The sequence below is a fragment of the Camelina sativa genome, chromosome 8, assembly GCF_030686135.1.
Source record: "Camelina sativa cultivar CO46 ecotype springtype chromosome 8, ASM3068613v1".
NCBI classification, from domain to species: domain Eukaryota; kingdom Viridiplantae; phylum Streptophyta; class Magnoliopsida; order Brassicales; family Brassicaceae; genus Camelina; species Camelina sativa.
In genome coordinates, this window is record NC_141887.1 from 13,032,321 (window position 1) to 13,057,190 (window position 24,870).

Consider the following 24,870-nt stretch of genomic DNA (forward strand, 5'->3'; position numbering starts at 1 on the left):
ACCCCTATGGCCAAGCTTACCCTCCCTACCAGCCTCAATACTTTGTGGATCTTGCTTTCATGCAACACACCTACTATGGGCAGCCAGGACAGCCAATCTATCAACCGTAACATGCTCCACCAGGCCACTCGAACAGGCACTCGACCGGACACCAGTCCGGGTGTATAGTCGAGCTGCGTCCCTCCCCACCAGAAGTTCAAATGGATGCTCAAGACCCTGGGTACTCCTATGACAGCATGAATGATGTTGTAGATGACTTTTTCCACAACCCATGAAGTACCATCACCACTTATCTCATTGTTTATACCACTGCATTTCATACATGCTTAGTTTTGGTTCTTAAATTCTCATTCAAATTTTTATTAAACAAGAGACTTTGTAATTTAAGTTTGGGAGAGGGTTTAAGACAGCATTTGACATTATTTTCTATTTTCTTATTTCAATTTTTTAGCATAAGCATGTTAGTACTTGCATTTCATCTAAGACATAGAAAAAAAATTGAAAAATTTTCACAAAAATCTTTAAAAAATAGAGTGTTCATGTAGTTTGCATTGCATATTAGGATCTTATTTGCATGTTTTATATAGAACTGTTTTATATGTTGCATTAGGGATCTATGATGAGTTTAGCCTTGTTAACTTGTTTAAATTCACTAAACTAGGATCAATGCCCAAGTTAATAGTACTTTGATGCTAGTTGAGTGGCTAGAAACATAAGATTGAACCAAGTCTAGAATTCCTATATTGTATTCTGGTTTAAATTGAAGCATGTTGTGATTTGACATCATTTCCTACTTATAAGAACCTAATATTGACTTTTAATTATCAGTTTGTGCATTGCTTTAAACTCATGGATACTATATACATATTTGGATCATCGTTCCCCTTTTTACCACACTTGTTGATGCAAGTAGCTGGTTTCACCATTAAATCAGTTTTCCCCACCCATAACCAACCTTTCTTTCAAGCCATGTTTATTCTTGTGTGTGTGAGGCCTATTTTAGGATTGAGTTTGTTAGAAACTGTTAGGTTTGAGCTGACAGGAATTTAAGCCTTGTGTAGTTCTAGTTTGCATTTTTCAAACTAGATAGGACTAGGTGGTTTAATTTTTGGATTTGAGACTTGGTTTGTTTAAAAAATAAAAGAAAAGAGGGAAAAGAGAAAGAAAATGTCAAATTCTTTAGGAGAGAAGAGTGTTTTTAAGTAAATTTAAGCTCTAAGTGTAAGAATGGAGTGTTATAAAACTTTTAAATAAGGTTCTGGCCAAAAAAAAAAAAAAAAAGAAGAGTCTAGTAAAAAGATTAATGACTTGGGAAACAAGTAAGAAAGAGAACCTTAGCATTTAATAAAGAAACCTTCATTCCACTAGAGAAATCAAGTAAGAAACCTCTCCTAAGATTTAAAAACAAAAGAGAAAAAAGGTAAAAGAGAAGAGAAGTTAAAGGGTAGAACTAGGACCATTTGGGATTAGAATGTTAGGATCAAACACTTTGGGTGCTTTTGGGTTGACAAGGTTTTGTTCCTGTATTTGTCTAAGTGTTTTTACCTTTAGCCTTCTTCTAAAGCTCAATCCACTTTTTGTGAGGGAAACCTTGTTATTGATAAGCCCCAATCTAAAGAGAGACCATCTTTGTCTCTAAACCTTTATTACAAGGCCAAGTGAGTTTAAACATTGCATAATCTTATTCATGTTCTTGATTAATGAATGTTAAAGGAAATGATTGATCTGAATGCATGAGGATGTCTAAGGCTTGAATCAGTTAAGGTTGTGAAAGACTTGTCTAAAATCTTTAAGTATAGCTCATTCACCTTGCATCATAGTATTAGTAACTTGGACATTGATTCTAGCTAGTCTATTAACAGGTTCTAGGTTCTGAGATCCCACTTTCAAACCTCTCTACCTACTTATGTCTTGTTTATTTGCTTGAAGGCAAGCAAAAACTAAGTTTGGAAGAGTTGATATGCATATATTTTACCATGTTTCACCATAGTTTATTTACATCTTTTACATGGTTTACTAGCTAGTTTTGTCATTATTTTGTAGTTTAGTCTTTGTTTATGCATTAGAGTAGGATTTGCATTGCATTTGCATTGTTTCATGTGTAAACAGGTGATTTGGACCCCAAGAAGCATGGAAATGACCTGAAGAGGCATAGAGTGCAACCAGTGGAGCAGACAAAGGCTGGAACAGAAGAAAACCAAGGTTCAGAGGCCACTCGACCACCACACTCGACCAGACACTCGACCGTGTGCGGAGATACACTCGACCAGTGGAGAAACAGAAGAAGAAGGCACTCGACCATGCACTCGACCGAGCACATGGTCGAGCACTCCCAACCGACTAAGTGTTTTGGGGCTTCCCTCCTATCCTATAAACAAATCTTGTACCCTATGGCCGCCCAGAAGTCAGACTGAGTCAGAAATAATATCTAGACCAACGAAAACCTAGTTTTTACCCCTTTTGTGTTTTATTTATTTTTCTGCATCATTATCCACTTTTGTTCTTGTTTTTTCTAGAATTTTCTTAGTTTGTAATCTTTATAACTTTTTGTGTGTTGAGAATGTGGGTTTGATACTTTGTATTGAATTAAAGATCTCTCTCTCTTATCTATCTTATCATGCTAGTTTCAGTAATTTCTGGGTTTGAGTTCATCATCATCATGTTTTATTCATCTGAGTAGTGAGCTAGGGTTCTAGAGATGGATTAGGCTGGTTTAGGGTTATTGCTGTTTAGATTGATCAAGGTTGTTTGCTCATAGATCTCTTCCAAATTAGGTGTCCTCTAAGCTGTTCTTATATATGAGAGGATAAGAATAGATCTTAAGCTTCCTTGCATCACACCAATGTTGAGGTTGTTAGATAAAGCTAATACTAGAGATTACTATGCCTAGCCTGAGAGATTAGTTTTCTAGGGTGGTTTTTGATAAATAATGAACCTGGATCCTAATGCCTGTTTAGTATGGTTTCACCAATGAGTATTGGGTAAGGATGTTACTAAACTTGATTGTTATTGCCATGAGAGTGGATTAGCAAGTTTATGAGGTCATTGTCTAGAGATAGCTCATGTTGATTGAGGTTTGTTGATCAGTTTAGATAGCCATAGCCTAATTCCAGCACATGAATCCATCTCTAGGAGCCTACTTTGTTATTTGATTGTCTGTTATTGCATATTATCTTGTTTCTTTGCTTTCTGATCTGTTTTAAGTTGTCAAAATTGCTTCTGTTCTTCGTATTTCACCACTAAGGGTAGTGTCGATCGACACCAGCAATTTCTGGTTCACCTGATTGATTTAAATCGTCGAATTCGAGCGGTTTGGTTTAAGTGGAATCCCAAACGAGGGTATTTATGTGAGAAGTCGACCTAAGGATTTCAGGCTAGCCACTTTTAGCCGTTCCAGAGAGAAAATAGAGAGAAAAGAGAGAAGAGAGTGTGTTCTTGGGAGATCTTGGAGATTCTACACTTGTTTTATGAGATTTGTTCCTGTGGAGTGGAGATCTGGTGCTAGGAACGAAGGAGAAGCCTTCCAAGGTGTTGGATTCGTTGTTGTGGGTCAGAAACTTTCTGCAAAGAGGTGAGTGCATGACCATGGCTGATCTAAGCCTGAGAATCCTTTGTTTTGCTTGATTTATGGCTGTTTGTGGTGTTTTCTTGTATGTTTTTGGTTGGGTTGTGGTTCCCATGAGTTTCCAGGACTTTTGGGTGAGATTCGGACGATTTGAAAGAGATGGAAAACGGTTTTTCGACTTTCGGCTTTGAGCAGAACATGTCTACGGAGTCGGTGTCGATCGACACCAAGTAGGTTTCGGTCGACACCAAGGGCCAGCCTCGGTCGACACCAGAGGGGTGTCGGTCGACACCACCTTTTCAGCGGGTGGCTGATATTTGTTTTCATGATTTGTTTGTGTTTGTATGTTGTTTGTTAAACGTTGGTTTATCAGATGCTTGTGTGTATAGTCCAGTGGATGGGAGGATTGGCTCACTAAGTATTTGTGATAATACTCACGCATCTTAATTGTTGTTTGTGGTGTGCAGGTATGTGGCATGGAATCACGTGGATAAGAAGGAGGATGATCTAGGGTCTTGGTTATGTGTTGGCGGTCTGAGTTATGTTTATTAGTGTTGGAACCTGGTTTAGTATCATGCTAGGTTGTTAGTTAGGAATGTTGAATTGTTGGTATGTTTCCGCTGTGCATATTGGTTGTTGTTGGTTTAATGATGATTTGTGGTTTGGTGGGTTTAATTAAATATTATGGAATACTTAATTATGATATATATATATATATATATAAAAAACACGTCGGATTATTTCAAAATATAAGTCAATTTATCATATAGAAAATTAAGTTCTATATAACTAAGCCATGAATATATTAATCATGAACGATTATTGAACCAATTAGATCTATATAATATGTTGGGTAAAAAATACTTAGCTCGATGATGGTGGCTTTTGGATTTTGGAGATTTAACGGATGTAACGGTTAAAGCAATTTTGCCGAATCATCTCATCTCATACACCATGACCGGTTATACCCTATCACAAATTATATCAAAGTACGAGGTATTAGATATCAAAAGCCATTTGCACAATATATATATATATATATATATATATATATATATATATATATATATATATATATATGAAAAGCCAATGATTCACTTAACATTAAAATAATTAATTATGCATTGGGTTTCTAAGACTTTGTAAAATATATGTTTTTTTTTTTTTTTTTGGTAATCAAACTAAAGAGTGAACCATTTAGAACCAGATCAAATTATGAAACCGTAAATAATAAAGCAATAATCAATAACAAATAAAGCCTCGTGAAACGATGATTAAACTATACAAATCGTATATGGTAGAGTTAAATATACGGACTACGGAGCATAAACAACAACATGTCAACATAAGCATGTGTCGATCAATAACAAAACATGGTTTGTGATAACAAATTAATTATTAAACTATTATGATAGAATCTTATATACAACATGTTAAACCAATTTGATAGATGTCATCTATCTCAATAACGATGGTAAACCGTCAGCGATGTGAGATGATGTAGTCTCCGCTTGAGAGATCTGTAGTCTCAGTTTGCTCGAACAATTTGATTTTTTTTTACTTTTTATTAGCTAGGATTTAGAGTGTGTTGATAATGTGTTAGAAATTAAAAGTTTAAGGAACGGTTTTTTCTATTATTCATTTGTTCCATATGATGTATGGTTTACGACCGATAATGGCCATCTACATAATACAATATGTATCTTACATTTAATTTTTTGATTTTTTGAAGATCCACTTCTATTATCCCTAAAACAAACATTCTCAAAATCAACTTATTATAAGTTACGGGTCCTTTGTCCATATGTCAAAATCCTCATATTAATACTTAAGGAACAGGTTGTTCGGAAGAAAAAAAAACCACTTAATGGGCCTATACTATATATATTATAAGTATATAATGGCATCTATTATTCAGTTGTTGCTCCTGAAATCCTACATTCCTCCTATCTCTAAACTAAATTACCAAAGATTTTCATAAAAGGTAGTAATGTCTAAACTCTTCTACAGAACAACACATTCACTTTTGAATTCCAAACAGTTCAAGAATCGACGCTCTATTAGGTGATTTAATCGCATATTATATATATATAGGTTAATATTATATTCAGCTGCTTCTATCAGATTAAAACCACCAGAAAAACATAGAAAAAGTTGTTATCGAATAATCTGATGAGAGCTGGTGAGAAACCCACTGTCTGATCGTGCCCTAGAAGATGATGTACCTACCACTCTCTTGTTGAAGATACACAAGGGCATTCAATGTTTCAGCCTCTTTTCTCACCATCTTTGTTCTGATATTTTATTTGATGGTTTGTATGAAACAACCCAACCTTTTTTTGTTTAACATAACATTTAACTAGTGACCTCATACTCACTTACAACCTATTAACATTCAATACAAACAGCAGAGATAACAACAACGATAAACAATCAACTATCCAACAAATGACTCCAATAATGAATAATCAATTAACCAATTATTATACAAACATAAACCAGTAATAAATCAACCAACAAAGTCATAAAGCATTAAACCAGAAACCTAGCAACATTATAGTGACCAGAATCTAGCAACCTATCAGAAGCAAGACATCAATTAAACGAGCCACTAGAACACCCTCCTCTTCATCACCATGATTAAACGATCACAATTTACCTTTACCTACACCACAAACAACAATTCAGTTGTGTGAGTATTATCACAAATACTCAGTGAGGCGGTCCTCCCATCTACTGGGGTATATACAAAAGCAAAAAAGACAAATACAAACAATACACAAAAGCAAGCAAACCAGACAACTCTAAACACATGCATCATCACTGCGCCATTGCATCGACCGACGCACTCATTGCATCGACCGACACACTCATTGCATCGACCGATGAAACTCCCCTTGCGTCGATCGATGCACTCTTTGCATTTACTAATGCAACGTCCATGCATCTACTGATGCACACTTTGCATCGACCGTTGCAACGCCTTCTGCGTCGACCGATGCAGTTCTTGCATTGATTGATGCAATGCCCATCGTCTCCATTAAATCCTTACATGCATCGACCAATGCACACCATGCATTGATCGATGCAGTCGCATGAAGCATCGCCGAACACAATCTCCTTCGACTCATCTCGGCTCCATGATACTAGAAACGCATTCCAAAGACCATGAACACCACGACAAACACTCATAAGCAAGCGCACAAGCAATCAACAACCAAGAATCACACAAAACACACATCTAATCGTTTAGATCAGCCATCATCATGCACTCACTTTTGAGAAAGAAGAATCTGATTCTAAAACCCATGAAAATACCATCCTAGCAAGCTCCTCTCACGTCCTCAACCTCACATTCCCATTCAGAAGATCAGATCTCTCCAGAAACGGCTTAGAACTCCTCAAGAACGCTCACAGGAAACCTCCGGAAGTTTTCTCTCTTTTGCAAAAGGAAAAAATGACCAAACTCGGCCAAGGACGTCGAAACAACTTTTTATACTCGACGTCTCGACCCCTCGGGTTTCCAAAACATAAAACGCAACAACACATATGTTTGACTTAAGTTGTTCCGTAGAATTGTACCTTGCATCGATCGATCAACACCCTGCATCGATTGATGCATACCCAAAACTGGTATTCTAGTTCACGGACGTTGCAGTAGCGATCGATGAATTATTGGATTACTTGCTGTTCTGGCCTCGAGGAATACATTTTTGATATATTTCGGTTTCTTGAAACAGTTAGGATTAGAGAGATTTTTCACATCCAAGCAAGCGTTAAGAAAAACTAAGAAAAAACTTTTTTATTTTTTCGTTAAAAATTATAAATTTTCGCTAGACCACCTCAAAGAAATAATAATTTTCCTTCACTTGTGGTAAAAAATAAACTTTTGTTCACTTGTGCTGCTACTAAATAATAACTTAACCCAGTCGTCAGAAACTTATACGATGGTAGGAGAGCAGTTTAGTTGACATTGGCTAGTTTGGCTAAACTAGGGGATTAGATGTGCACGTAATATTATTATTGAATTAGTAATATAACATGATATTTTAAGATTGTTCAATGAATTTCTATAAGATAAAATTAGAACTATGTTATGCCGTTAGGTTTTTCAATGAAGTTTTATAGAAAATAATCACTTAAACCATATGCAAAAAAGTTTTTCAATGAAGTTTTATAGAAAATAATCAATTAGAACTATGTTATGCCGTTAGGTTTTTCAATGAAGTTTTTTTGTCTGCTCGTAGCTGTGTTTATATTCGCTTTCGTCATTATAAGGCTGGGGATACTGAAGCGTGGGCAAATCCATTTGTGTTTCTTCCACAGCTGGTGTAGAGGAATTAACGCATTCCACGTGAACATCTAGCATGCATAGATCGCACTTATACCGCCAAGACAATATCGCACCTCGACAAACCATGCATGTGTTGCTCGCTCCACACTGACTCAGCTCTAAGAGATGAGCCGAGTGAGGCACGTACCTCAAAAACTGACGCTGCTGTGTGCAGAGTGGATGGAATTTTATACAGCAAGCCTCGCAACTGTAATATAATCCTTCGACCAATCCATGGCAGATGTCGCACGTATGTTCTGCTCCATTAACGACTAGCTTGAGCTCATGCTGTGGATGCATAAAGGTGAGGAGGGTGGAGGGACACGTAGCACAGTGGTCATGAAGATCGTAGTCGCACAGGACGCAGCGATAGGTCTTTCCAGAGCCGTAGGTTTTACAGCCACCGCAAGTGAAATCACCATATTTGTCAACCTTCGTTAATGGATGGGTATGGGTATTATGATGGACTACGTGTTGTTCTACACTCGAGGAGGACATCTCGTTGTTTGTTTTTTCGTTTTTCCTTGATACTGGTTAGAGTGAAATGTGGTATAAAAGGAAAATGTTATATTGACCATTTCAAATCTCCGTTTGGCAAACAAGTATAATTAATAACGTATGTTCAAGTTGTATAGTTACAAAGTATATATGACTTTTTGTTAGACAATTTCAGATAATTAAATTTGTGTTCACTTGTGGTTACACAAAGATATAAAGTATTGTTCACTTGCGGTTACACAAATATATAAAGTATTGTTCACTAGTACTCCAACAAATAATAACTCTGACTCAATCGTTACAACGTGGTAGAGCACTAAGCAGTTTTCTTGACATTTGTCTCACTGATTGACTTATGTATGCTTGTTGTATGGTCAGCCTCTTTTGTGAGGACCTGTTTCTTTTTATTTTAAATGACTAGTAGATAATCATTTGCTGTATTCTATTTACTATTCAAGGTCAATTATGCACCACAACTGAAGAGATGAGACGTCATTCCTAATATTAATTATGTATGCTACAACGAACATATCCGTCGGTTAGCCGTCGAAAATACCTATTACCGAAGAGATACAGATGGAAATGTATTCGTCGATAATCTATTGGTAATTACAGACAGATTTCTGACAGACATTTTACCAATGGATAGCTAATGGGCATATCGACGGTCGATCTGTCGGTAAAACTGTCGGTAAAGCTCGTTGGACATCCATCCGAGTTATGTTTCTGATGGTATTACCAACTGTTGATATGGAAACAACAATTTAATGTGGTAACTTGGTTAGAAAGGATTTGGGGTGGACTTTCGGTAGAAATCGATATGAACTGCGAAAGAACGACAAACTGGATTTGTATTCACTGATTTTATGATATTTTGGGATTACAAGTTATGTTCTTTTGGAACTAGATACTTCTGGATTTCCTCCCCCTATCTGGCCTCGTGGCTCCGCAATCTTCTCAACTTCTTAAGGACGCTTCTCCAAGTTTGACTCGGTGTTCTTCTTAGTCAATCCACCCTTCATGGTCTTCTCACAGGCCCACCTCGGCTGCAGAACAATTGCCGCCTAACGGGCTTTCCCTATGGACCCTAGTCTGACAAAACCCAATGCCAACAATTACCCCCCAACCTTTTAACTTAAAAGTTTAAGTTGAAAGGCGAATGATCGAAGGATCTTTCGACTTCGGTTTTGCGATCTACTCCAGGGCGAACACGCCAAATCATGGTTCCCGAGATTTGTGATGATTGCCTCTCTCTCTTCCTAAGATCTAACGGTAGATACAAACCGTTTAAATGGCAAGGATTGGGAAGAAATGGATCCACTGAACGGCTAGAATCAGAGAAAGAGAGATTTGTGGGATTACGAGAACCGAAGCAATTATGACTTATAACTCATTAGTCACACGTCTCGTCATAACCGCGCACTCATCCACTACTTCAAGGTAATATTTCCTTTTCCCTTTGCTTTTTAACTTCTCTAGGGTTTTGCTCGGGAGGGTTTTTATCCAAAAACTTTATTTTTAATGTAATATTCCCTTTATTTCCTTCAAGGTAATATTTCCTTTTCCCTTTAAATCCTTTATTTTGTTTTTACTTGCGGATTGGTTTCATAGATCTTAGTTTGCCATGGCCCAAACTCGAGTGCTTGACGACAAGTACCGAGTGTTTGGGCTTCTTTTGCTTATAATTAGTGAAAAGCTTTTAAGGAGTCGCACGTAATACTAGATTGAGAAGGTTTGCGTGATATGGTCCGAGAGGACGAGGGAGGATAGCGCTCGTTGGCGGTATGATTTATGTGTTGGCAGTTCGGTAGCGAGGTTTTAGACTGACTCGCGCGAGGTTGCCCACCGACTTCTGAATGGAGCATCGCGGGGCCAGCATAATTTTCGAGGTCGAGGTGATACAATGAGATATTTTTCTCCCTTTTTGTTTTTGTGTATTGTTTTTTTGTCTTTAGATAGAAGCACATAAAGGAAAACAAGTATAGATGCCAAGGGGAACAGATTGGTGTGGTGGTTGAACTCACGGAGCTGAGCTGCCTACATACCCTGTAAAGGGATCAAGCCGGATCGTAGTTCGATTATTGATGCTACTTAGTGGAAGTACTTCTTTAAATTCATAACATTCCAGGGCCGAAGCTCGGGTTTGCCATTACTCTCATCCTCGAGGCGGTATACGCCGTTGCGGACAACTTTGGTAATTCGGTAGGGTGCTTCCCACTTGGTTCCTATTTTCCCGGCGTTTTTTTCCTTTTTGTGATCGAACACTCTACTTAGAATTGTAGAAGCGAGCTATAGTGTTCTGATAGTTTTGAGCCCGTATTAGGGCTTGCTTCCTCCTTTCATCAATGATGTCAAGGTTGTCGTGCAGGGCCTCGCTATTCGCGTCCTTATTCATGGGACAAACAGTTCGACGGATACTTCGAACGAAAATTTTTGCTGGTACTATGGCTTCGATCCAATAGGCTAGGGAGAAGGCGGTTTCTCTGGTGCTGCCACGTGGCGTGGCTCGGGTGGCCCATAAGAGGCCAGGAATTTGGGCGTCCCAGCCAGATTTTGTGGCGCCCAAGCGTCGTTTGAGGCCCTGCAAGATTAACTTATTGGCCGCCTCGGCTTGTCCAATACCTTGGGGGTACCGAGGTGTGGATGGAGTTAGCCGAATACTCCAATCATCTCAAAACTTTTGCACCGTAGAGGATGTTTAGTTGGTACTGTTGTCTGTTACGATCTCATAATGGAGACCGTGATGACATACCACGTTTTTCCAAAGAATATCCATCACGTGTTCTCTAGTGATGGATTGGTAGGACTTGACCTCGATCCATTTGGTGAAATAGTCGGTGATGACCAGTAGGTTAGTTATGCACCGCCTTCCCGACTGCTCGAGAGGGCCGATGATATCCATCGACCATCGCATAAAGGGATAAGGAGAAGAGACCGAACTCATCAGCTCAGCGGGATGATTTATCATGGGTGTGTGACGCTGAAACCTGTCACACCTCTTGGCATGCGCGTCGTAGTCCGCGATCATGTTCGACCAGAAGTATTCTTGCTGCTTTATTCGGAGGCCCAACGAACAGCCTCCAGAATGATTGCCGCAAGGTCCTTCGTGGGTCTCAGTCATGATGCTATGGATCTAATTGTAAGACCCCGACCCCTTAATCCCGTACATGATTCATAAAAAATTTCTAGGGCCTATCGAAATATAGCTTGTTTGTTCAACAATATGCGACAGTGAAATAAGTAAACAGGTGAAATAATCGTAAAACATGCTTCCAATTAATCAAAAGGTTCAATTATCCCATAGACCATGCACTAGGCTAGTACAATTCCATTAAAAATAACATCCGTAAATAAAACTACCCAAAACCACCATCGTTTCCCTTCCTTGCCTTCGTCACGCGAGCTGCTCAGCCACTTAAGTCCAAATCATCGGACCTTTCCTTTCCTGCATCCATAAAAGGAGGTGTAAGCAAACAAGTTTGCTTAGTTGAGTGATCATCCCGTCTCACTAGGCTCAAGTCAATAATCTCTATCCGACATAGGGTATATTCCAATCTAGTTATGCAAGTCAAAAAATTCACATAGGATAGTCGCCTAATTCGGTTAGACCAACCACTGATAACATCATTATTTTACCCATATTAGCTATAGTTTTCATATGCATTTAGGAAGAGTTTGATATGATTTCAAGTAGAAAAGGTCTATTATCAAGTATTTCAGATTTCAACAAGGTTTTACAGGTTTTATAGCAATTTGGACCAAAAGACAAGGAAAACATGTTTTAGGACAGATTCAGAGCTCTTCAGTACGGGCCACTTTTCAAGAACTTCCAGACCTCCAAATATATCATTCCTGGTGTTTATTAAAATCTGTAAGAGTCATATTTCTCCTCGAAGTGGAATCAAGTCAATACATCCAGCCATCCGGAAGATATTCCCATTTTACCGAGACATGTTATAAACCGACGTAAGGAAAACCATCCAGCCGATGGGCTTTTATTGAAGGGCCTGACCAGCGACCATCACTGCGGCTCAGTCCACGCCTCCTCCACGGTCCAGAAGCCTCTTTCTCCGCTCCTTGTCCTGCACTTAAGAAGAAAAGACGTTTCTACCCTTACAAAACCCTAACCCTAAACAAAACCCTATAAATACTCTTAAGACCTAGGGTTTTCAAGTGTGCATCTTCCATAGCTTTTGGAGCAGCCCTAGACACGACCAGAGAAGCAGCCGCAACATCTTGTCCCTCTTGAAGCTTGAAGATCCGCCATCTCTCTCCTTCTACCCTTTCTTATACTTTCATTCTTTCGTTGCTTTTGGGATCAAGTTACTTTTGTGACAAATAGAGAAGTTTCCTTTGAACCCCTTTTGTTTATTGATTCGTTTTTGATGCTATACTTTATAATATCAATGTCGTTTCTTTGCATCATGAGGGAGTAGTTTACTTTGTTGGGTGTTATGGGGTGATTCAAGGGGAATTCATGGTTCGCTTCAATTAGGTTGTTAGATCTTATTTTCGGTTCTATATTAGAGTTCCTTTGGGACATCTTATTCATAATGCATGTGCTTGGATTGATCACCAAGAGCTGATCTAGAGAATGGGAGCACTAACCACGTTATCCTACTTCTCCGAACTAGTTTTACTAGCTGGTTGACATGCGTCGTTGCCTGCGAAAGTTGAGTAACAGAGTATGAAGACTTTAGGCTTTCATTCTATGAGAATAGCTTGTTAGTTCATTAGTGTTTCGTAGTTGAGAACCTAGACCGAAATTAGTATTTACTTGTTAGATCTTACACTTAATATTGCTTAGGAAAACCAAAGTGCACAACGTGTTAGTCTTATAGTTTTAAATCATTTTTATTTATTTGCATAGTTATTAGGAAAACCAAAACCCCAATCTCTTATTTAGTCTTAGCCATAGTTCTTTCTCTTTTCATTCAATTTGTGTTAGCTATTACTCTCTGTGGGATCGATCCTAAAATACTACACTGATTAATTGTGCACTTTCAGTTGTTGTGTAGTCTTTTCAGGTAAAATATTTGGAGTGAAATTTTACACACATCAATGCTTTTTGGTGCCGACAAGGGACTAACTAGCTGCCCATTGAATTTGATAAGAACTTTCGTCTAAGATACTTTGAATTTTTCTTTTAAATTTTTCAATTTTATTTTTAATTTTCTTGTTTTTTGATAACCTCTATTTTCCCTTTTAGTTTCTGTTTTTGGATTTTGTAGTGTATTACTAGGAGTCAGCCCTCCGGAACCGTATCTCCAATTCAAGACATTGATCGACTAGAACATGAGCTTAGAAAACTTCGAAAACAACAACTCATGGCCGAAGAAAGGAACCATGACCAAGGTCCCTTTAACCTCGACCAACCGCTGATACCTCCTGCCCTAAATGAGCAAGGAGAACCAATTCTCGCACAAGGTGGTAACCCCAACCTTGTAGCCGCTGATCTGTAACTCGACCCTGAAGTTTGCCGAGACCATCAACAAGCTCCTCGTGATGCTAATCCCTTAGGCGTAGGGGACAACCTCGATGCTCCTCCTCACCAGCCTGCTATCGTCGCTAATCCACCACTACCTCTAGTTGGCAGAAGACAACCTGCTTATGTGCACCCTCTAAGATGTGCCACACCTAACCGTACCATCGCCGATTATGATGCTCCAAACCAATTCGTTCAAGACCGCGCTGTTATCCGTATCACTCATCCTCCACGACGTGATTATGAGATTAAACCTCAAATTATTCGTTTGGTGAAGCATAATCAGTTCCATGGCCTTACTACTGAACATTCGATGGATCACATTGATCTCTTTGAAGAAATCAGCTCTACAACAAGAACCAATGGAATTCCCGAAGATTACTTGAAGTGTAAGCTTTTTCCTTTCTCTATAGCCGACAAGGTTCATAGATGGTTATAGTCTCTACCTCCCGGATCAATCAGTAGATAGGAAGGATGCAAGTCAGCCTTTCTCAACCCCTTCTACACCAAGTCAAGATCCAACTCTCTTCGCAACAAGCTTCAAAGTTTTCAACAAGGACCTGTCGAATCTTTTTATGAATCATGGGAACGTTTCAAGGACGATGAAAATGACTGCCCCATCATTGTTTTTCTCAAGGTAACCTCTTAAGTACCTTCTATAGAGGATTACACCCTAAGTATCAACTTTCACTCGACACGTCCAGCAATGGATATTTCACTACGAAGACCGTTCAAGAAGGACGAGGTCTCATCGACAACCTTGCCGCAAGTAGTAGCAACACCAACCCCAATTTTGATAGAACCATCCATTCTAGCAATTCCGACGCTAAGGAGGTTGTCGATCTTAAGAACCAATTTCTAAGGAATCAACAACGCGGAGTAAACTCTTGTGAGACTATTAACAATGGAAACATGGAGCCTTTACAAGAAGATTCTTATGACCAAGAAGAAGAAGTCAACTACGTTGGTGCTCAAGGATACTACCAAAACCGAGGGTACAACAACTTTAGAAATACTTCTAACATTTCTTATAGGAACCCAAATATGGAGAATTCCCAAGATAAGAATTATCCTCAGCAAGCTAACCGCTTTCAAGGCAACAACTTTGGTGGAAACAACAACAACAACTTTCAGCCGCAAGCCCAATTCAACAACAAAAAGCTGCCTTTCCAATCCGGACCAGCCCAGGCGCCTACCTCTCAAGCTGATGCCTATGTCGATACAAAGATGCAAGAGCTCCTTGTTGCTTTTCAAAAGAAATCAAGAGAGATCAACTAAAGGATGGATAACATCTATACTGAACTGAATGGGAAGTTTGAAAGCATTTCTATCCATGTCAAGAAGCTTGAAATTCAAGTCTTTCAAACCGCTAATGCCGTTCCATGCCAAATTGGTGTACTTCTGGGAAAACCCGAAGAGAATCCAAAAGGATATTGCAATGCTATCTCAGCCGTACCAGCCCTCACCTACCGTGAAGCCAAGCCTATGGTACCACTCTTTGACTCTTATGAAGATGTTATTCGTATGATATGTCCATTTGATGAAGAAACCGCAAGCTACTACCCCCTAAGGACACTACGTAAAGCGGAAGATCCAGGACGTTTTGTTTGCTCATGCTCCAGAACAGGCATTGAATTCTCTAACTCTCTTTGTGATTCTGGTGCTAATGTTAATGTTATGTCAAGAAGTGTAGCTGATACACTAGGATTGCGAGGCATGTCGCCATCCAACCTCAGTTTAGTCTTTGGAGACTCATCACAAAAGGTTCCCGACGAATTATTTCGAGACCTACAACTTGTAATAAGAGACTGCATAGTCCCTACCGATTTTCACATCTTAGATATGGAAGACAAGACCGAGAAACAATTGATTTTAGGAAGACCATTCCTAGCTACTGCGGGAGCTATCATCGACCACAAGTCAAAGAGGAAAATTTTCACCAACATCAACAAAAAGAAGTCATATCCGACTATCTCCAAGCCGAAGCTATGGCCATCCAACTCATTACATGAAGAACCGATTTATCCTAACATCGACAAGTTGAAGCAATTCAACAATTCAGCGTCCACAAGCATCAACAACCTGCTACCCAAGCAACCTAAACCGCCTAAGCCACCAAAAATTTCCAAGATCAAGATAATATTTCCTCCTGAGCTAAGTGGCGAGAGCAAGGAACAGATCCAAGAAATTATAAGGCATACTAAAGAAGTTCTTCTTCATGCAAAAGTTTTTGAAATTTCTGCAAAAGGACATCTTGTTATTGAAGCTGGAGCAGACTACCAAGATATAAAAGGAGCCGAAGGAGCATTGATTCCTAAAGCTAACTCTTCTCAATCCTAATATGGGCACCAAACGTCGAGCCAACAACGTTAAACAAGTGCGCTACTTAGGAGGCAACCCATGTCTAGTAATTTTTTATTTTTAGGATTTATTTTCTTTTACTTTTAATATTTTTCCATTTTAGTTTCAGGTTTATAAAACAAAAAACAAAAACAAAAAAATAGAAAATAGAAAAGCCAAAAAGAAGGAAGAAGAAGTCTCTATGGATTGTCTACACACTATGACTTGTGGCAAGTAACACCTACTGACTGGCCATGTTCAATGTGACCGAAGAATGCCGAAGGCGACGGATCATCACCATCTTTGAGTGATCGATGCTGAGAGTCCCCACCAGCCATACCAACCGTAGCCGATGCCATGTCCTCCTTCCCATGTACCATGTACCACATCCAACGTTAGCTGCTAATGATTGTGACCGTACCAGTTGCTTATGTCCGCGACCGTTCATCCGTGTACCGCGAGACAACTCCTCACCACCACCATCCTCACCACATACCATCACCATTCTTTAATTTAGGTATGTTTTCATTATTTTCATTTTATCATTATTTTTGATGGTTTTTGGTTTTTGTTTCAAGGAGGATGCATTTAGAGATATATCAAACACAATTCGAATGAACTTAGCCTAGTTCAAACTCAATGTCAAGCAACCAAAGGGAGTACAAATGGTTAGTCACCACATTTTCATTCCACCGCTGAACTCTAGACAATTTTTTGGCAACCATTAAAATGCCTAAGAGTCGACAAAACATCATTCCATCAAGGTGACATTTTGTTCTTTAAACCTTACACTTTTCCTTATTATTTTTAATCCTCAACTCTTTTTTTTTTCCACTGAGGATGGTGTGATTTAAGTCTGGGGGAAGGATGTTCCATCCTATACTAATGCTACTTTTTATTTTGTTGACTTGAGACCTTTTTCCACTTTTTTATATCAATAATTTTGACGTTTTTATCGAGTCACATTTTTTTATCGAGTCAAAACTAGTAGGGGATTATGATCTTATTCTAACGGTTTATTTGGTTTGGATTATCACTCTTATGACTCTTTATTATGCTTGACAACAGAACCAAAGTTTGGAAAGACTGTGAGCCGACTCAACAATACCCCAAGTCCCTCTTCGATGGATATTCAGATGATCTAACGTTGTCTCTAAATTTTATAGGACCTAAACCGGAGTTAATTATCAAGCCCTGGGAATTGGTATACATTTGGACTAGATCTCTACATTCAAGCCACACAATTCAAGCTACACAAGACATTTCACTTCTTCAAAAGTATGTTTCCCTCTCTCTTTCCTTCGAAACTCTAAAAAAAAAAGAGAGAAGAAGAATATATATATAAAAAAAAGAATAAGGATATAGGTAGCAAAAAAGTGAGCCAAGGGATGTCGCGTAAGCCCATGCATACTTTAGATTTCATGGAAGCCTGTCCAATATAAAAAAAAAAGAGAGCAAGGGATCTATAAAAAAAATAAAATGATAACCTAGAAAATTAAGGAAAAAGAGATATCTTGGAAGTGAGAAAAGGGAGAGGAAACGAATCATACGAAGAAAGTCTTGGCTTGAAGAGAGTCGACAAGCCTTTGATCAATTTTCCCTTGGTAAGATCTCAATTTTTATTATTGCTTTAATTTATGTAAAGAGATGACAATGGAGATTATGGAAACTCCGAAGAATTGTGGGATCAAGGAGCGTTGATGATTCTCATGGACGATTACAAATGTAAATTCCTAATGTCAAGGCGAAGAAGAGTGCAAAGACGATATCCCCAAAGATAAGTGAATTTCCGTGATTTTCAAAACCTCTTTTCCATGATTTACTTAGATTGTTTGCTTGAGGACAAGCAAACTCTAAGTCTGGAGGAGTTGAAAACATCATTATTTTACCCATATTTGCTATAGTTTTCATATGCATTTAGGAAGAGTTTGATAAGATTTCAAGTAGAAAAGGTCTATTATCAAGTATTTCAGGTTTCAACAAGGTTTTACAGGTTTTATAGCAATTTGGACCAAAAGACAAGGAAAAAATATTTCAAGACAGATTCAGAGCTCTTCATTTCATGCCACCTTTGAAAAACTTCCAGACCTCCAAATATATCATGCTTGGTGTCTATGGAAATCTGAAAGAGTCATCTTTTTCCTCGAAGTGGAATCAAGTCCATCCATCCAGCCATCTGGAAGATATGCCAATCTTACCGAGACGTATTATAAACCAACGTAAGGAGAACCATCCAGCCGATGGTCTTTTATTGAAGGGCCTGACCAGCGACCATCACTGCGGCCCAGTCCAAGACTCCTCCACGGTCCAGAAGCCTCTTTCGCCGCCCCTTGTCCTGAACTTAAGAAGAGAACACGTTTATACCTTTACAAAACCCTAACCCTAAACAAAACCCTATAAATACTCTTAAGATCTAGGGTTTTCAAGTGTGCATCTTCTACAGCTTTTGGAGCAGCCTTAGCCACGACTAGAGAAGCAGCCGCAACCTCTTGTCCCTCTTGAAGCTTGAAGATCCGCCATCTCTCTCCTTCTACTCTTTCTTATACTTTCATTCTTTCATTGCTTTTGGGATCAAGTTACTTTTGTGACAAATAGAGAAGTTTCCTTTAAACCCTTTTGTTTATTGATTCGTTTTTGATGCTATACTTTATATTATAAATATCGTTTCTTTGCATCATGAGCGAGTAGATTACTTTTTTGGGTTTTATGGGGTGATTCAAGGGGAATTCATGGTTCGCTTCAATTAGGTTGTTAGATTTTATTTTCGGTTTTATATTAGAGTTTTTTTGGGACATCTTATTCTTAATGCATGTACTTGGATTGATCACCAAGAGGTGATCTAGATAACGGGAGCGCTAACCGCGTTATCCTACTTCTCCAAACTAGTGTTATACCGAAACCTCGCATCTTAACCTGCGTAATTTGAGTTGCGGAGTTTGGTGAATGTATCGAACTTGTTTTACTAGCTGGTTGACATGCGTCGTTGCCTGCGAAAGTTGAGTAACAGAGTATGGAGACTTTAGACTTTCATTCTATGAGAATAGCTTGTTAGTTCATTAGTGTTTCGTAGTTGAGAACCTAGACCGAAATTAGTATTTACTTGTTAGATCTTACTCTTAATATTGCTTAGAACCATGAAAACCCTGAGATGACTCCCAAAACGCCCAACGCCTTAGTCTTATAGTTTTAAATCGTTATTATTAATTTGCAATAGTTATTAGGAAAACCAAAACCCGAATCTCTTATTTAGTCTTAGCCATAGTTCTGTCTCTTTTAATTCAATTTGTGTTAGCTATTACTCTTTGTGGGATAGATCCTAAAGTACTACACTGATTAACTGTGCACTTTTAGTCGTTGTGTAGTCTTTTCAGGTAAAAGATTTTGAGTGAAATTCTACACACATCAAAGCTTTTTGGCACCGTTGCTGGAGAGTAACTAGCTGCCCAGTGAATTTGATAAGAACTTTCGTCTACGATACTTTGAATTTTTCTTTTGAATATTTGAATTTTATTTTTAATTTTCTTGTTTTTCGATAACCTCTATTCTCCCTTTTAGTTTCTATTTTTGGATTTTGTTGTGCATGACTAGGAGTCAGCCCTCTGGAACCGTATCTCCAATTAAAGACATTGATCGACTAGAACGTGAGCTTAGGAAACTTCGAAAACAACAACTCATGGCCGAAGAAAGGAACCATGACCAAGGTCCCTTTAACCTCGACCAACCGCTGATACCTCCTGCCCTAAATGAGCAAGGAGAACCAATTATCGCACAAGGTGGTAACCCTAACCTTATAGCCGCTGATCCGCAACTAGACCCTGAAGTTTGCGGAGACCATCAACAAGCTCCTCGTGATGCTAATCCCTTAGGCGTAGGAGACAACCTCGATGCTCCTCCTCACCAGCCTGCTATCGTCGCTAATCCAACACTACCTCCAGTTGGCGGAAGACAACCTGCTTATTTGCACCCTCTAAGACGTGCCGCACCTAACCGTACCATCACCGACTATGATGCTCCAAACCAGTTCTTTCAAGACCGCGCTGTTATCCGTATCACTCATCCTCCACGACGCGATTATGAGATTAAACCTCAAATTATTGGTTTGGTGAAGCATAATCAGTTCCATGGCCTTAATACTGAACATCTGATGGATCACATTGATCTCTTTGAAGAAATCTGCTCTAATACAAGAACCAATGGAATTCCCGAAGATTACTTGAAGTGTAAGCTTTTTCCTTTCTCTCTAGCCGACAAGGCTCATAGATGGTTAAAGTCTCTACCTCCCGGATCGATCACTAGCTAGGAAGGATGCAAGTCAGCCTTTCTCAACCACTTCTACACCAAGTCAAGATCCAAATCTCTTCACAACAAGCTGCAAAGTTTTCAACAAGGACCTGTCGAATCTTTTTATGAAGCATGGGAACGTTTCAAGGACGATGAACAAGACTGCCCCCATCATGGTTTTGCTCAAGGTAACCTCTTAAGTACCTTCTATAGAGGATTACACCCTAAGTATCAACTTTCACTCGACACGGCCAGCAATGGAGATTTCACTACGAAGACCGTTCAAGAAGGACGAGCTCTCATCGACAACCTTGCCGCAAGTAGTAGCAACACCAACCCTGATTTTTATAGAACCATCCGTTCTAGCAATTCCGACGCTAAGTAGATTGTCGATCGTAAGAATATGATGAATCAATTTCTAAGGAATCAACAACGCAGAGTAAACTCTTGTGAGACTATTAACAATGGAAACCTTTCCAAGAAGATTCTTATGACCAAGAAGAAGAAGTCAACTACGTTGGTGCTCAAAGATACTATGAAAACCGAGGGTACAACAACAACTTCAACAACAACTTTACAAATACTTCTAACCTTTCTTATAGGAACCCAAATGTGTAGAATCCCCAAGATCAGAATTATCCTCAGCAAGCTAACCGCTTTCAAGGCAAAAACTTTGGTGGAAACAACAACAACAACTTTCAGCCGCGAGCCCAATTCAACAACAACAGGCTGCCTTACTAATCCGTACCAGCCCAGACGCCTACCTTTCAAGCTGATGCCTATGTCAATACAAAGATGCAAGAGCTCCTTGTTGCTCTTCAAAAGCAGTCAAGAGAGATCAACTCAAGGATGGATAACATCTATACTGAACTGAATGGGAAGTTTAAAAGCATTTCTATCTATATAAAGAAGCTTGACACTCAAGTTGCTCAAACCGCTAATGCTGTTCCACGCCAAATTGGTGTACTTCCGGGAAAACCCGAAGAGAATCCTAAAGGATATTGCAATGCTATCTCTGCCGTACCAGCCCTCACCTACCGTGAAGCCAAGCCTACGGTACCACTCTTTGACTTTTATGAAGATGTTATTCGTATGACACTTGTGGCTAGTCTCTTGCGACTTAAGGCATCCACCACCAGGTTTGCTTTACCCGGATGGTAGCTGATCTCCAAATCGTAGTGCACAACTAGCTCCATCCATCTCTGTTGTCTTAAATTCAGTTCTGGCTACGTAAAGATATACGTGAGACTCTTGTGGTCCATGTATATTTGCACCTTCCCACCATATAAGTAAGTTCTCCAAATCTTTAGTGAAAATACCACAACAGCCATTTCCAAATCATGTGTTGGGTAGTTTGCTTCATACTTCCTTAACTGTCGAGAGGCATAAGCAATCACTCTACCACTTTGCATCAGTACACACCCTAGTCCCTGACCAGATGCATCCGTGTACACCACGTATGGTTCGTCCGGTTCTGATAAGGCTAGAACTAGCGTGCTCGTAAGCATGTCCTTTAGCTTCAAGAAACTTTGCTCACACTCAGCTGTCCATACATACGGTTCATTTTTTCCAGTCAATCTGGTCAATGGCTGGGCCATACTAGCAAACCCCTTCACAAATCGCCGATAATACCCGGCCAGTCCTCGAAAACTCCTTATTTCTGAGACATTCCGCGGTCTAGGCCATTCTGCTATGGACCGAATCTTTTCTTGATCCACGGACACTCCCCGGTCTAATACTACATGGCCTAAGAACCCAATCTCTCTTTTCCAAAAACTGCACTTACTAAATTTGGCGAACAGCTTTTGTTCCTTCAGCCTTTCCAACACCTTCCTCAAATGTGTACCGTGTTCTTCCTCATTCTTCGAATAGACCAGAATGTCATCTATGAAAACAATTACGAATTCATCTAAGTACTCTCGAAATACATTATTTTATGAGTTTCATGAAGGCTGCGGGGGCATTAGTTAACCAGAAAGGCATGACTACGAATCCGTAGTGGTCGTACCTTGTCCGAAAGGCCATCTTTCAAATGTCTGATTCCTCAATCGGGATTTGGTGATAACCTGAAGCCACATCTATCTTTGAGAAATATGTTGCTCCCCGAAATTGGTCCAACAATTCGTCAATTCTCGGCAATGGGTACCTATTCCTCACCGTTACTTTGTTCAATCCTTGGTAATCAATGCAAAGTCAGAAGGTACCGTCTTTCTTCTTTACAAACAATACCGGCGCGACCCATGGTGAATTGCTTGGTCTAACAAAACCTTTCTCCATCAGTTCACCCAATTGTTTCTTTAGTTCGGCTATCTCGGCTGGTGCCATCCGATACGGAGCCTTAGATATTGGGGTCGTACCAGGTTCCAATTCAATGGTGAATGGGTCCAAACGTGCTGGTGGTAACTCGGACAATGGTCCGAATACAGTCCTGAATTTCCGTACCACCGGTATGTCTTACAGTCCTATACTCGTGCCTCCTTCCTCTATGGTGATTGAAGCCATATACGCTTCGCATCCATTCCTGATCAACTGTTCAGCCTGAACTGTCGATACGATCAAATTCCCCGAGAGTGGCCTAATGCCCTGATATTCTAACGTTCCTATAGTTGTTTCAAAGAGAACTAACCCACAGTGGCAGTCCAAGTGAGCCATGTGCTTACCGAACCAGTTCATGCCTAGTATCACATCGTGTGATTTCACTCGACATATAACCAGGTCGGCCGGCATGTCCATACCGCACATCATGACCGAGATGTTTCGTACTATACCGTACATCATCATTACTTGGCCGCCCGCTGCTTGTACCAATCCAAAATTATCACTGGGCTCTTTCTGAAGCCCGCCTTTCCCAATCATATACGGACTCACAAAACAATGCTTAGCCCCAGTATCGAACATCAAATGAGTTACTACTCCACACATGAGTATGGTCCCTACATAATCCCTGCTTGCTAAGAACCTAACCAAACAACACACAATTTTCACGTGAAATTTCCACTAAAGTAAGTGTCGAGACTTACAAGTGATCTGCCATGAAGTACTTGCTTCCACCTGCTCGTCCTCGATCGAGTATACCATTGGCATAATCTTCGGTCGTTTCGGCGGTGGTGGCAACAGCAACACCTCGCTGACCCATTTCTGCCCTTGCGCTCCCAGATGCGGAAAGTTTGGCCGCATCTGTCTGGTTTGGCCACACTGGTAGCATACCCGAGTATCACACTGGTCCTTTCCTCCAGACACAAGACAAGTACCAAGTTGACGTCAGCACTGCCCTGGATGTCTCTTATGGCAGGTCGGACACACTCGAACACTACCCGAAGCTCTACCCATAGGTTTCCGACCCACATTCTGCTTTGGTCCAGTACCAGGTTCAGAGTTCACCTACGGTACCTGCTGTACTGAGGCCCCTTCGGTGCGTTGCTGAGATTCCTCGGCCAGTCCATCCTCCAACATGGCTGCCTTCTCAACCAACTCCGCAAGATTTGCATAGTTTTGAATCATACATCGGTTGCGGACATCCACTCTCATGCCCCGCAAGAACCGATGAAGCTGAACCTTTTCGTCCTCCATCTCATGACCACCGTACCTCGTGAGCCAGTTAAACTCGGTCTCATACTCGCGCATGGTCCGAGTTTCCTGCCTTAAATCCAAGAATTCTGATTCCAGGCGGTCAAGAGTTTCTTGCGGAAATTACATCGCAAGGAACAACCCAAGAAAATTTTCCCATGAACAATTTGGGTCAGTCATGCGATTCACCATGCCCTTCCACCATGAATGGGTTTCACTGGACAGATAGTGAATGGGAATGTCCTTCCGATACTCTATCATTGTATGGAGTCGAAGTTCCTCTCGACGCGACTTCTCCATTCGTCGGCCTCGGTAGGATTCGCCCCACCGGTGTAGCCGCGTTAACACCCGCATTCGTTGCTGGTGCTGCTCTCCTACTAAACCCATTGGTACCACTTCCTCCGATTTCCGCACCTACTTTCCGAGCATTCATCGCTGCAGGGTTCAGAGCTTCATCATTTCCTACGGCTGTCTGTCTTGCCATAGTGTTGGCCGAATTACAAGTGTTTACAGCCATCTGAAATACCACAACTGATTCTAAGTTAGCTTCCATACTAACTTAGTCCCGCACATCTAGCAATTCTAAATATGACCAGCCTTACCGCGAGACGTTTTCCTGGCAAGGAAGGATGGTTGTTTTTTGTTAAATAACATTAACCCATACACCCATTATACTTAGTCATCCTAGAATTAAAACCGCGTTCTGATACCAAATGTAAGACCCCAACCCCTTAATCCCGTACATGACCGTACATGACCGTACATGGTTCATAAAAAATTTCTAGGACCAATCGAAATCTA

General features: G+C 40.0%; 2 protein-coding genes and 2 non-coding genes across 4 annotated transcripts; all 4 read right to left on the reverse strand.

Moving 5' to 3' along the window:
- Positions 1 to 7,784: 7,784 nt before the first annotated feature.
- Positions 7,785 to 8,396, reverse strand: LOC147940040 (protein VACUOLELESS GAMETOPHYTES-like). Its single transcript, XM_087461118.1, has one exon. It carries the CDS (start codon positions 8,394 to 8,396, stop codon positions 7,785 to 7,787), a length of 612 nt encoding a protein of 203 aa, XP_087317244.1.
- Positions 8,397 to 14,404: 6,008 nt separating this feature from the next.
- On the reverse strand, positions 14,405 to 14,510 carry LOC147940041 (small nucleolar RNA R71). Its single transcript, XR_015564908.1, has one exon. It is a non-coding gene; the product is annotated as a small nucleolar RNA R71 (small nucleolar RNA).
- A 6,063-nt stretch (positions 14,511 to 20,573) lies between these two features.
- On the reverse strand, positions 20,574 to 20,682 carry LOC147940042 (small nucleolar RNA R71). Its single transcript, XR_015564891.1, has one exon. It is a non-coding gene; the product is annotated as a small nucleolar RNA R71 (small nucleolar RNA).
- Positions 20,683 to 21,728: 1,046 nt separating this feature from the next.
- On the reverse strand, positions 21,729 to 24,126 carry LOC104709562 (uncharacterized). The gene is made up of 5 exons (XM_010426151.1): positions 23,893 to 24,126; positions 23,523 to 23,683; positions 23,009 to 23,461; positions 22,707 to 22,930; positions 21,729 to 22,387 (listed from the first exon to the last, which is right to left on the reverse strand). The coding sequence occupies exons 1-5, from the start codon at positions 24,124 to 24,126 to the stop codon at positions 21,729 to 21,731; spliced, it is 1,731 nt and encodes a 576-aa protein (XP_010424453.1).
- Between the last annotated feature and the right edge of the window lie 744 nt (positions 24,127 to 24,870).

Excerpts from the sequence above, each read along its gene's own strand:
- LOC147940040 (XM_087461118.1), bottom strand. The coding sequence starts at position 8,396 with ATGTCCTCCTCGAGTGTAGAACAACACGTAGTCCATCATAATACCCAT.
- LOC104709562 (XM_010426151.1), bottom strand. The coding sequence starts at position 24,126 with ATGCGCGAGTATGAGACCGAGTTTAACTGGCTCACGAGGTACGGTGGT. Across the intron at positions 23,684-23,892 it reads AAGGGGCCTCAGTACAGCAG|ACAGATGCGGCCAAACTTTC; the intron begins GTACCGTAGGTG and ends TGGCCAAACCAG. Across the intron at positions 22,931-23,008 it reads ATCAGGAATGGATGCGAAGC|GACTGTATTCGGACCATTGT; the intron begins GTATATGGCTTC and ends ACGGAAATTCAG.